Source organism: Volvox carteri (assembly GCF_000143455.1).
Source record: "Volvox carteri f. nagariensis unplaced genomic scaffold VOLCAscaffold_71, whole genome shotgun sequence".
Classification (NCBI taxonomy): domain Eukaryota; kingdom Viridiplantae; phylum Chlorophyta; class Chlorophyceae; order Chlamydomonadales; family Volvocaceae; genus Volvox; species Volvox carteri.
Window position 1 is genome coordinate 428,862 of NW_003307614.1, and position 11,512 is coordinate 440,373.

Sequence of the window (11,512 nt, forward strand, 5' to 3'; positions counted from 1 at the left end):
GGAATGGTGGTGGTCGTGGAGTTCTCATTCGACGTGGTGTGGTCGCTGGACGCTCGGGACTCAAGGAACCCCATGCCGATGTACCATAAACCCATCGGCATACCCCTGTCGATGTCTGTGATGGCAATACACGATAAGTTCGTACTGAAGCGAGCTTCGTAGTCAGCATCGGCTACGTGCGGTAGAATGTGTGTGTGTGTGTGTTTTTATGGCGCCGTGTGTCGTGATGACGAACCTGACAGGAGTGTAGCGGCAGAACCAGGTTGCAGTGCGCGCGGGTACGTACAAACATATATACATACATACATACATACATATGACCGCACAAGCAAGGTCTTTCTGCCGCACGCAACATTGGCGGATACAACGCAGTCCTTCGCGGATTCCGGTGTGTGAATACGTTTATGCCCAAGGGTACTTGCGCGAGCGCTCTTGTACAACACACATACATGCATAAACGAAAAGCACGGAGCTAAGGGCATGGGACGCCCGTATGTACCGGGTGGTGGCGATGATGGTGGTGGTGCTGGTGATGATGGTGGTGCTGGTGATGATGGTGGTGGTGGTGGTGGTGATAATTATGTTCATAATTGGTGAGGAGGCGATGATGACGATAGCGATGATGACGATGGTGGTGACGATGGCGGGTCCACCTACAGGCGTACATACATACGAACGCGTCCTTGATCAACCGCGTCTACCTTTGGATCTGTTTACCTTGGGTTGGTGGTCTCTAGCTTGCATACGTACACACACAAACACACACGTGCTCATCTTTATAAATATTGTGGGCGAGGGGGGCTTTTGAATGCCGTATCCAAATCCAGATTTGGGCCGTTCGTCCCTCTTGCCATCACTCCCCCATTTCCTCTCTTGCTCTGATTGAACCACTTTGGACCACCACTACATGCAAGGTCAGTATTACAGACATGAACCCCATACTACTACTACTACTACTACTGCTACTAACTACCCCGGTGAAAAGCCACACCAGGTGAATATGCCGCCGCGAATATGCCGCCGGGAGCTCTATTCGCTTAGCTTAGCTTAGCTAGGAAAAACAACTCCTTACAAACCGATGCGCATCCTCCTCCCAACCTCCTGCGCACTTCAGTGGCATGGCGACTTCCAAATACACGGCGACCTCCGCCCCCCTCAGACGATGAGATGAGCCTCCGGGACAAGCCGGTGCACGCAGCGGTGCGTCCAGTAGCTGGCTGGGCCGATAGCCGTAGTCCAGGAGCAGGTGAACCTCCTTGTACTGCTGAAACCCCGTACCGCCGTACCGAATATCGTCAACTAACAACGGATGGTGCCAACCATCAACTTCATTTGGACCCATGACACGCGAGATGAGGGCATTCAGAGCAGGGATGTGTGCCAACCACTACTTAACTCTTCGCCGAGCCACTGTCTGATCAACGATTATATACCCGTGGGCGGGAAACCCTCAGCCCCCTGCACCCGGCAACGGATGTCCGACAGCACGGGGTTTCAGCCTACGAGACAGTAGCGAGCCCTCAACAGCCCCGCCAGCCGTCACAGGCACAGCAGGCGGCGGAGCATCAACATCACCAGCACTACTGCACTACTGCGCCCTAGCCAACCGGCCACCCACTGTGAGTACATGTTCACGTTGTTGGTGTTGGTGTTGTTACTACAGAGTGGGAGTGGGCTTCTGGGCCCAGGGAACACACACACAGCACTGTCCACCGTTACTACACCATACGGACTGCAAGTCCAAGGCGGTTGATTCTGCCATCTATAGAATCCCTCCTCCTCATCCCTCCTCACCCGAACATCCGTAGTGGAGACAGAGGGTTCAGCAGCCGCCACCCATCCCCAGCGTGGTGCGAATCTCAGTCCATGTGTTCATGATGTGCAGAGCAAGCCACACAGTTGGGACGGACAAAAGCGAGCAAGCATACATACATCGGCGCTTACCGCTTGTGGTGTGCGCTAGCTCCGACACTGAGTGGGAACCGCGGTCGCCGGCTCGATCCCGGTGCATGAGTTTCTTTTTATAGGCAGGCGGCTGGCAGAAGTTAAGGCCTGACTTCTGCTCCCAGTCGATCCAGTCGACCCGGGTTCAAATCCGCCTGCCAGCTCCTCGGGTGTTTGAGGAGTGATGAAATGGGAGGTGGCCCCCCATCATATGGACGGTGTAGGACGTGATAACATCAACTTGCGAGCTGACCAGGAACTAAGTTGATGCGCCGTTGATCCGCTAGATTTGGTTGGATGCTGGTGGTGAGTTGCCGAACCCAACGAATACATTCTGAAGTCGGATGGGGTGACGGATTAGGGTGCCCCTCTAGCAGGGGAGAGCAGGGACTGCCCCGGGAAAGGGGGCCGCTGGCGAAGTTAACCACCCTGTAACAACATACATACATATACATATATATATATACATACATACATATCCCCCGATGGCGGGCGGACGGAACTCAGAAGCAAATCAAGGTCCCAGCTGCCGTCAACTTCAACGTGATGCGAGGTGAGGTGAGGTGAGGTGGCTCGCTGCTCGTGGAATAAACGCGCCTCTCAACTTCTTGTTCTCATACACACACACACCTCCGTTCCGTAGTACGTTTCATTACTTCATTTCCCACAGCACAATGTACACTGTGCATTTATTTCGTACGAACAACAGCTGGAGCCGATATAGCGGATACGTCTTGCCCCACACGCACATTCAGACGCACATGCCGCACACTCGCACTACAACTCCCGGCGCTGCTACTGCGTTCACACACACACCCGGTAGTGGTAGTGGTAGTGGCCCCCTCCCAACCACCCCACCACTCCACGCACAGAGAGAGCCGCACACACTCCGCGGGGACTGATATAAACTCTTTGTCAATCACCTTCAAATACCGTGACCGTGACCGTGAGGAACCCACCCACCACAAATCTTAAAGGATACCGAAATGCGAAATGCTCATTGATTATTGTCATTCCCATGTGCGCATGCTGTGCCGTACTTCAGATGCGGAATAGGTATCGTCCCGTAACAATATCGGCAGAATATATACATATCTTTATTGACGGTGGAAAAAGGCTCATCTGCACTCTTCATGCCCGCGTGTCTCCCTTCTCCTTCACGTTCGGCATCTCAGGCGCAGACTCGCTAGGGCATGGAGCCATAGTTTAAAATTGTATGGAGGTGCTTGTGTGCATTATGCTGTGCATCCTGGACACATTCTTTAGCTCTTGGATTGATTGGTTAGAACGGTGTGCCACGGTCCCCCGGCTGTTGTGCGCGTGTGTGTACAAGGGGGTGGGGAGATGAGTGAGCTTCATCGCCGCCCCCTCCATCCCCAATCGACATCACTCTTCCAAAGCAAGGGGCCCTCGGGGGGCCGCCATCATTGCCTCCAGTCGCACTCCAGACCTCTCTCTCATGCCTTCCCTGGCTATGTTTTGCTGCATTATGTGCCTGTACGGCAGCCATGTACGGCATTTATGTACGGCACTTGAGTTTACTCCCTTACTGATGCTGCCGTCCTGCTGTTGTTGCCCGTTTTCATCGTGGTCTTAACGCTTCTTGGACTCACGCCATGGCCGCACCGCCGCCCAGCACCCTGCCGATACCGAATGTCACACCCATGGCTAAGCAGCCGCCAATCACCACCTGCATACATGCCGTACAGGACGGAACCATAAGAGAGCAATGCCGTACAAATAATAACCGTACCGCAAGGCATCTTAGGGGCCAAAGTTCTACAAAACAGGACGCGGCGCGGGATGGGAACGGGGGACTAAACCATCAAGCCGAGCTTTGCAGACGTCGACGCCCTCCCACAGCCCGAGAGTCGTGTTGACGGGTCGGGTCAAGTCAGGTTGTCCCGCCCACGTGCCCACGTGCGCCTACGTCCCACGCAGCCGAAAAAGCTGCCTCCCCGGGAATGTGGGGTTGTTGCTGTCCCGGTCCACCGCACCTGCCAGTCTCGACCTTAACAGCACATAAATACAGACGGACAGACAGACAGACATCTTGAATTGCCTCCTCCGCAACCCCGGACAAGGCAACACCACTCCACCGCGGGCACCTTGTTCGCGGCCAATACCTCCAAATTTGAAGGTCTTCCACCTTTTTCTTTTTGCATCCAACATGCCAACAACGTACGAACATGTTTCTCTCCGTACACACGTCTACCCACCAAACCCACTTAGCCAACCCCCAACATAACAGAACGACACCGCCTCTCTCCCTCCCCCACCCGCCCCCTACCCTTACTTTACTTTGGATGCTTACCGGCAGTTCACTCCTTGTTTCCACCCAGGTATACGGCTTTCCCCCCCCCCGCGGGTACCCCGGCGGTGGTATCCCGGGGGCACTACCCGGCCATGGCCTGGCTGATGCCGCAGCGGCCGCTGTGTGACCCAATCAGCAGTCCGCAACCCACCCGTCCTTTTGTGGCAACAGGAACAACAACAGGAAATAACCCCCTTCCCCCTCTCCCTCTCCTCCTTCTCCTTCCCCTTGCCTCTCACCCTCAGCGCTCCCACCAGCGGCTTGGCGCCGCCCAGCAAGGAACCCGTGAGCCCGAAGATCGCCAGCCCCGCAACGGATAGCACCGAAACCAGCACCAGCCGGGTGACGCGGTGCGTGGCGAAGGAGCCCGCTAGCAAGGGGATCATGGCACCTGATGTTGGATGAAGGAGCGTGAAGGGGCGTGAAGGGCGTGAAGGAGCGTGAAGGGGCGTGAAGGAGCGTGACGGGTGGGTGGGTTATCGATGTTGGAAGCATTACTGCTTCCTGGTTACTCATCATCCATTGGTTTTGGATTTCAGTTCATCAAACCCGAAAGTGATCACCGTGTGGTACCACAGTGATACACACCGCGGATAAGAGTCCGGCGGATATGAGTCCCCCCCCCCGAACAAATACTCCCCAAAACCCTAAGTGAACGACACGTGCACCAGCGTGCGACATACATACATGCTATTCGTACGCGTCTACCTGCTGTGAAGGCGATGGACGACACCACAGCGGCCTGAAGCGGGTTCGCCATCGCGTCCAGATCGATTCCTAACTCGTCACGTGCGTGGGCCCGGATGACGTCCTGCGGGGGCGCGTGGTGGAGGTGGAGGTGGAGGTGGAGGTGGAGGTGGAGGTGGAGGGGGAGGTGGAGGGGGAGGTGGATGGGAAGTCTCTTCTTCTTCCCCTTTAGGGGACTCCAAAGTTCCCCTTTACGGGAAGAACTAAAGGGGGAGGTGGAGGGGGAGGGGAGGAGATGTCAAGCGGCAGTCAGATGAACACCACCCGGCACTATCACTTAATGGGGTGGGTGGGTGGGTGGGTGGGTGCGCTGCAAGGTAGAAACAGAGAAGCACAGAAACAGAGCCAACAGCCTTATCTCACCTTTTCCGTCAGCTCTGTCGCCACTTCGCGAGCCAGACCGCGACTCAGACCTCTCTTCACGTAGATCTCCGTCAACTCCTGAACAGACACGACAACCATCGGCACACAGATCGACACCGCTGACTGTTAGCACGCACGTTATACGCATCGAGCTCACACCCATACGCATGGTGTATATGGTGTGCGGGACAGGGGGGTATATCTTCACCCGTGGCAGCTACCCTCCGAAACCCTGCCTTCCCCGGTATTTCGGGGCACCCTCATCCAGTCACCCTAGTCAAGTTCTCAGTGGATCGCTCAGGTTCCGCACCCACCACCGGCATCCAACGGAATCTGCCGGATCAACGGCGACCCAACTCCATTCCTGGTCAGATCGCAAATCAACTTTATCCCAGGTCACCACCGTCCATCAACTAGGGGCACTTTTACCTTCCACCACGGAAGGATTTCCAACCCGGATAGGGCTCGATATACTTAGATTTAACTAGCAATGTATGAACCTCATTTGTTTATTCAAAAATATGGTTATGTGCAACAAAAGTAAAATATTTAAAAATATAACATCACAAATATAGTGATACAAAAACGTTTGCGAGCTCCCAAAGAGCTTTCTGTGGTATTGTATTCAACGCTGTCCGGCACCCACGGGTCGGGCGCAACGGAAAACTTGGTCTACAAAAATTTCTGCACTTCATGTATCCAAAAATTCTCCTACACATATGCGGATGGGTGTGTGCTCGATGGTTCACGCGGTGGTGTGTTGATGACATGCGACCCTCTTCAGCCCTCTTCCCTCCCCCCTCCCAGGAGTGGAAGCTCCCCATGAAGTGGAACATTCCTATTCCACTCCTGGGCCCCAAACGGCGCCCCGATCAGCCATTATCCGCTTCATGACATACATGGCTACTGACCATGACACAGCAGGCAGGACTAGTTGACGTTTGGTAGCGCCGTACACACATACACACTTACGAACTCCGAGCGGATACAGGCGATTGTTTATCGTCGCAGCTGGCGTACAATACGATACTGTACGCATTAATAAAACACATATATGTGCGTTAGCGACAGGTCCTGTCCAACCGAGACCATGTCCACTTCAGAATTGCCTGTTTTAAATTTTGCACCGCCCTCGTATGTAACGAGGGTTGCTCTGGAGAATCGAGGATGTGGTTACTTTCTAAAGAGAAGGCGCAATTCATGTGATGGGGCACTGACGATGTGACATGATCTCCACTGCCACTCCTCTGCTCAAAAACCAGGACTGTCTGGGCAGTAGCTGGTGTGGTGTGACCGGCACTAGGGAGGGTGCGAGACTGACTCCATCAGAGAGCAGGAAGCGTAGGATTTGTGTTGTACCCTGTGACACCCATACCATCAATACACGTGCTAGAATACATGTGTGTTTTAGGCATCTCGTGAGGCCTTCCTTATCGGTGGCCAGTTACTACAAAGACATACGCGGGCGGGGGGGGGATGGCCACAGTTTGCTTTGAAGGGGTCGCCGTACATGGCGGGATGGCCGAGGAACACTAGGGCAGCTGGTGTCCTGATTTAAGCAATTGTACGCACCCCAACCAAGCGCAGCCCAGGTACCACCTTAGCCTTCCCTCCCTGCCGTATCTAAACAGACTGCTAATGGCACTGCACTTCTCCAAACACCGTCTGTTTTTTGGGCTACTAGACCCCTATCTAGGCGAAGAGGGGTCCCATCCATCCATCCACCCATCCATCCATCCACCCATCCATCCATCGCGCCTCGGGGGGCGCCGGCGGTCGGGCAGAGGCTGCAGGATAAGCTGGGTGGTCACCGATATGCGCAAGGGAGGGGCATTTGCTCAGTGGTGGAGCGCAAGCTTCGCATGTGTGTGTGTGTGGGGGGAAAGGAATACCGAATGCCAAGAATTATTTCAGAAACGTTGGCGCCCGCGAGTGGCTAAGGAGCTCACCGCAGGCTCACTCACGCCCCCATACTCGTACTTCTGTCCTTTCGTTCATCCGCGGACTCCGATGAGCTTCATTCCGTTCCTCGCTTTGCTCTCGCGAAACCCTAACTCGCTCCCTGCTCCCCACCTTTTCCCTTCTCCCCCCCACCCAACAACCGCCTCTGCCACGAGGACCCACCTCGAGCTCTCTGGCCCGAGCTGCAGGACCCTTGAGCTGCTGCTGCCGCTCCTTCTCCACATCCGCCTCCTCCGTGTCGCGCTAAGGGGTGACATGGACATACATACATGTAGTGGTGTTACAGCGGTGTATGACATAGAGTTAGGCCTCAGGGGGAAGCAAGCCACCACTGTGAAATACAAAAAAAGACTTTGGGGGGAAATATGCATCCGGGCGGTCGTTGAGGCGACAATGTTGGGTAAACTATGACAATGCGTACGGCATAAATAATCTTCCGTACCTGCGATGCTACAGAGATGTACTCCCCCGCCGCCATGCTCAGTGCCCCCGCGATCCACGCCGCCACCCCTGACGATGATGATGATGATGATGATGATGACGATGATGACGATGATGATGATGATGATGATGATGATGGTGATGATGGTGATGACGATGATGATGATCAGAGAAAACACACGGGGTGCAAGAGGGGCCGTCCGTAAGCAGGGCGGGAGGGGAGGGGTTAAGACGGCGGGGAGGGGGGTAAGGGGAGGGTTTCCAACTGGCAACAGCCAATATTGACAACCAGCGGAAACCCAATTCGGCCATTGGGAGCGCCACCGCTCCCAATTCCATCTAGATGCGTGCACAAGCTTCTGTGCTCCCTGCTTCTTCTTCCTGGACTGGTTAATTGATTGGGCGTCAAAGGGTACATCCACGCAGGTGCCTTGTAGGGCCTGAGGGAAGTGCTTCTGTGCAAGAAGTACACCAGACATTTGCTCCGCGGATTTAGCTCAGTTGGGAGAGCGCTAGACTGAAGATCTAGAGGTCGCTAGTTCGATCCTAGCAATTCGCATTTTACTTAGGGATTAGCGCCGCAAGTTTTTGGTCTGGTCTGGTGACACCACTGCAATTAGCTGATGAAGGTCATGGGTTCGATCCTGGGCAGATCCATTGATCGGGAGTATTAGGTTTACGCATACTGAGGACTAGTTTCGCATGCTGGATTAGTGGTGATGGCTGGCCTGTCTCTACGGATGTCGGGTGACTGGATGAGGAGGGGTCTAGTTGGCAGGACCAAAACCGCCGTCGGTTGTACGGTGTAATCAACTTTCAATATATGTGGTCCATGGCCCCCGGGCCCGCACTCGTGCGGAACTTGTAACATGTAACTTGTACCATTTGTTCTGCTAACTGCCAACCGCACCTGCCAACCGCATCGTTGCCAGCTCAGCGCTTCCACCTCCGACACCAAGCATCAGAGCCGCAACGCTCACCTGCGGAACCGTGGACGGTCGTGGAGAGTACGAGTGCATGTACGGATTGGATGCTGCCAAACCAAGGGAAAGGGTGTTCCAAAAACTCGCTTTCCCGGCAACAGACTAGGGAGACCTTCTTCCCCGAGCCCATGTGATTGACCTGGTACAACAAGAGATAGAGGCAGACGGAAAACACTCTATCTGCCGCTATCGTGTACGGCGTGGCCCTAGAGGTAGCGCCCCCGAGTTGCCCAAGCGCAAAGATGTAAAGAACGCATCCAGCCGGTGTGGCCCCTGCCGCCGGAGACTTTACATCATTTATGGAAGTAAGAAGAACCCAAAGGCCATTTCAAAAACGAGGGAGCCTCCTCTTGGATGAAGAGTCTCCCTTTCCGATGTGAGTCGTTGCCGACGAGACCGGGGCTTACCAGGCCATCGTTTGCGCCCAACACAAACGCTCTGAGCCACGGTGCGCGATGAGAGTAGTGAACATGCTCGTCGACACTGCTGTCATCCCCGTCAACAGCAATCGCAACAGCTCGTTCAGGCGCTCCAACGGCGCGGTCCACAGAGCCGTTTCGTGCCCTTTCAGACATCCTTTGGCGAGAATGAGTTTTGTTGTTCTGATAAGCACAAAGTTTCCGCGCAAGGAGAACGAATAGGTACAACCTCGGAAAACTCGTAGCTTAAATGTTGGTAATCCGGAAGCTCTCGAGTTGTGTTAAGGAATAAAAATCCGCCCATTTGGCAAGGCGGAAGGGCGGCCAAAGACTATACCGGTTCTAGTATATACGGATTGTCATCGGTGACAAAGGAGTAACCCGCGGACGGGTACAAGGTACAATCGCGCGTACAGCCTTATGTAGGTAAAATAGATACATCTCCCTAACGCGCAGAATTTAGGATGGCGACATTATGGTTTAACGCAGCCGCACAGGCGAAATTACGGCCTTGCAAAAAGGGGGGGTGTACAACGCAAGTATCCCATTAAGAGCACATGCATATTGTATCCGAAAAGCGCAATAGAATTCGTTTTGGAAATTTTATTCAATCCTTACGACGAGGTTTTCTTGAAGTAACCTGTTAACTCCCTGACGCCATGCTCTGCAGTTCGAATGTTACACGCTAAGGTTGTCAGGACAAGGACAAGGTCAAGCAGCCTAATGAACAACTAACAACAACTAGCCTAAATGTAGCCTAAAGCTCGTTCTGATGAGCCTGCGGGCACACAAGCGGTGTAACACAGGAATGCCCCGAAGCCCGGGACCTGTTGAGTTGTTCCCGCACGGCAAACAACACAGTAAGGTGGTCTCAATGCTCCACCAACAGGATGTACAACACTGCCGTAACGCACCAAACAACGCCGTACAACGATGGTATGGACAACTTGCTTCGCCGGTTAAAACCGCATAACTGCGCCACGCATGCATTTACTCCTGTATGCTCTGGCGGGAAGACCTGAAAGGGTGGACTGGATCGACAGCAGGCAAATAAAAAGGTGCATCTCAGCCAGACGTTGCCGGGCAAGCTCCAAAGTCCCCCTACTGCCTTTATCCTGGACCAGGCATGCTACGGTACATCATATTTCAGCACGTACCGTCTGTTGGAAGTAACGTAGGCTATCTGACTGGGCCGCTAGGCGGCTCTGCTGCTGCCGCTGCCGTTGGATTTTATAGCGGACAGCAGGGAAGAAGAGATGCTGTGGCTTTGAAACAGGCTTCCTGCGGGAAGTCATTTAACAGATTTTGAAGTCATTAAATGCGAGCGAGGGGTGAGGCACATTCCCAACAGGGCGCCACGAATGGCGGCCAAGGTGAAGAGGCGACCCCTTGCAGTTGCTGCTGCTGCTGCTGCCGCCGATGTGTGTGGCGTTGCCGGCAGCCTGCCTGAACCGGTTCAGGCAGGCGGCAGCCGCCTGCTGCCGCTGCAGCTGGCGGCAGCTGCGGTGCCGCAGCTGCTTGCTGGTAGCAGAGCCCTCTGAACCATCCAACACCCCGCCGGTGTCTCGGCTCCCCAACACAACCCGGCTCCAAATCTGCGTGCGATGGGGGGAGCCTGCTGCTGCCTACAAGCTCACGCCGCTAACCAAGGTGTTTTTCCGGTGCATGCGAACGCATGTATGTATGTATGTATGTATGCCCACCATCCTTTGCAACGGTCTGATCGACCGTGGCGGCGGCGAGCTATGGTTGCTATGCTACAGTGCACCACACCACACCACACCACACCACACCACACCACACTACACCACACTACACTACACCACACTACACCACACCACACTACACCACACCACACTACATAAAGAACTGTCCCAGCAGTATTGATGGTCCAACCTACCCGCGGGTAATGTACGGCGGCCGCCGTACATTATTGAATGTGGAACGTATCACCACCAGCAGGGCGCCCATACGTACATTATCCCGGCCAGCAGCAGCAGCAGCAGCAGCAGCAGGTGTTTCCGCTGTCCCTCTACGGTTTTACCACCAGGCCAGCACCGCATCTACCACACATGCAACATACACCGCAGGTTTACTTGCCCCCCTTCCACCCGTCCTGCCTCTCCTGCCTTTCGCTATTGCAGAGTCCTCCACCGCCTCCTCCAGTGCCTTCTGGCCGCCCACTGTCGCCTGCCCGCAATCCTGCGCTGCCGTGAGCGAGTCCATATGCTAAGGAGGGCTAATGGAGGGCGTTATTATATTTTCTGTCAATCATATCAATGTCTCCTGTCTCCTGTGTGTGTGACGCTGCATGCAGACCGAATGTCACACAGCACCCT

At 54.6% G+C, this 11,512-nt stretch overlaps 2 protein-coding genes across 2 annotated transcripts in view; one reads left to right on the forward strand and one right to left on the reverse strand.

Moving 5' to 3' along the window:
• Positions 1-3,330: 3,330 nt before the first annotated feature.
• VOLCADRAFT_107619 (uncharacterized protein) lies at positions 3,331-9,329 on the reverse strand (the record flags this gene model as incomplete). Its single annotated transcript, XM_002957276.1, has 8 exons — positions 3,331-3,439; positions 3,558-3,634; positions 4,498-4,649; positions 4,967-5,069; positions 5,369-5,446; positions 7,493-7,573; positions 8,677-8,751; positions 9,162-9,329. 8 exons carry the CDS (start codon positions 9,327-9,329, stop codon positions 3,331-3,333), a joined length of 843 nt encoding a protein of 280 aa, XP_002957322.1.
• Positions 9,330-10,534: 1,205 nt separating this feature from the next.
• VOLCADRAFT_98385 (uncharacterized protein) overlaps positions 10,535-11,512 on the forward strand; it is a gene marked incomplete at both ends in the record, with an annotated part of 2,024 nt that continues 1,046 nt past the window's right edge. The window contains 2 exons of the mRNA XM_002957243.1: positions 10,535-10,697; positions 11,318-11,385. Coding sequence (XP_002957289.1) covers positions 10,535-10,697; positions 11,318-11,385 — 231 coding nt within the window. The remainder of the gene's footprint in view (positions 10,698-11,317; positions 11,386-11,512) is intronic.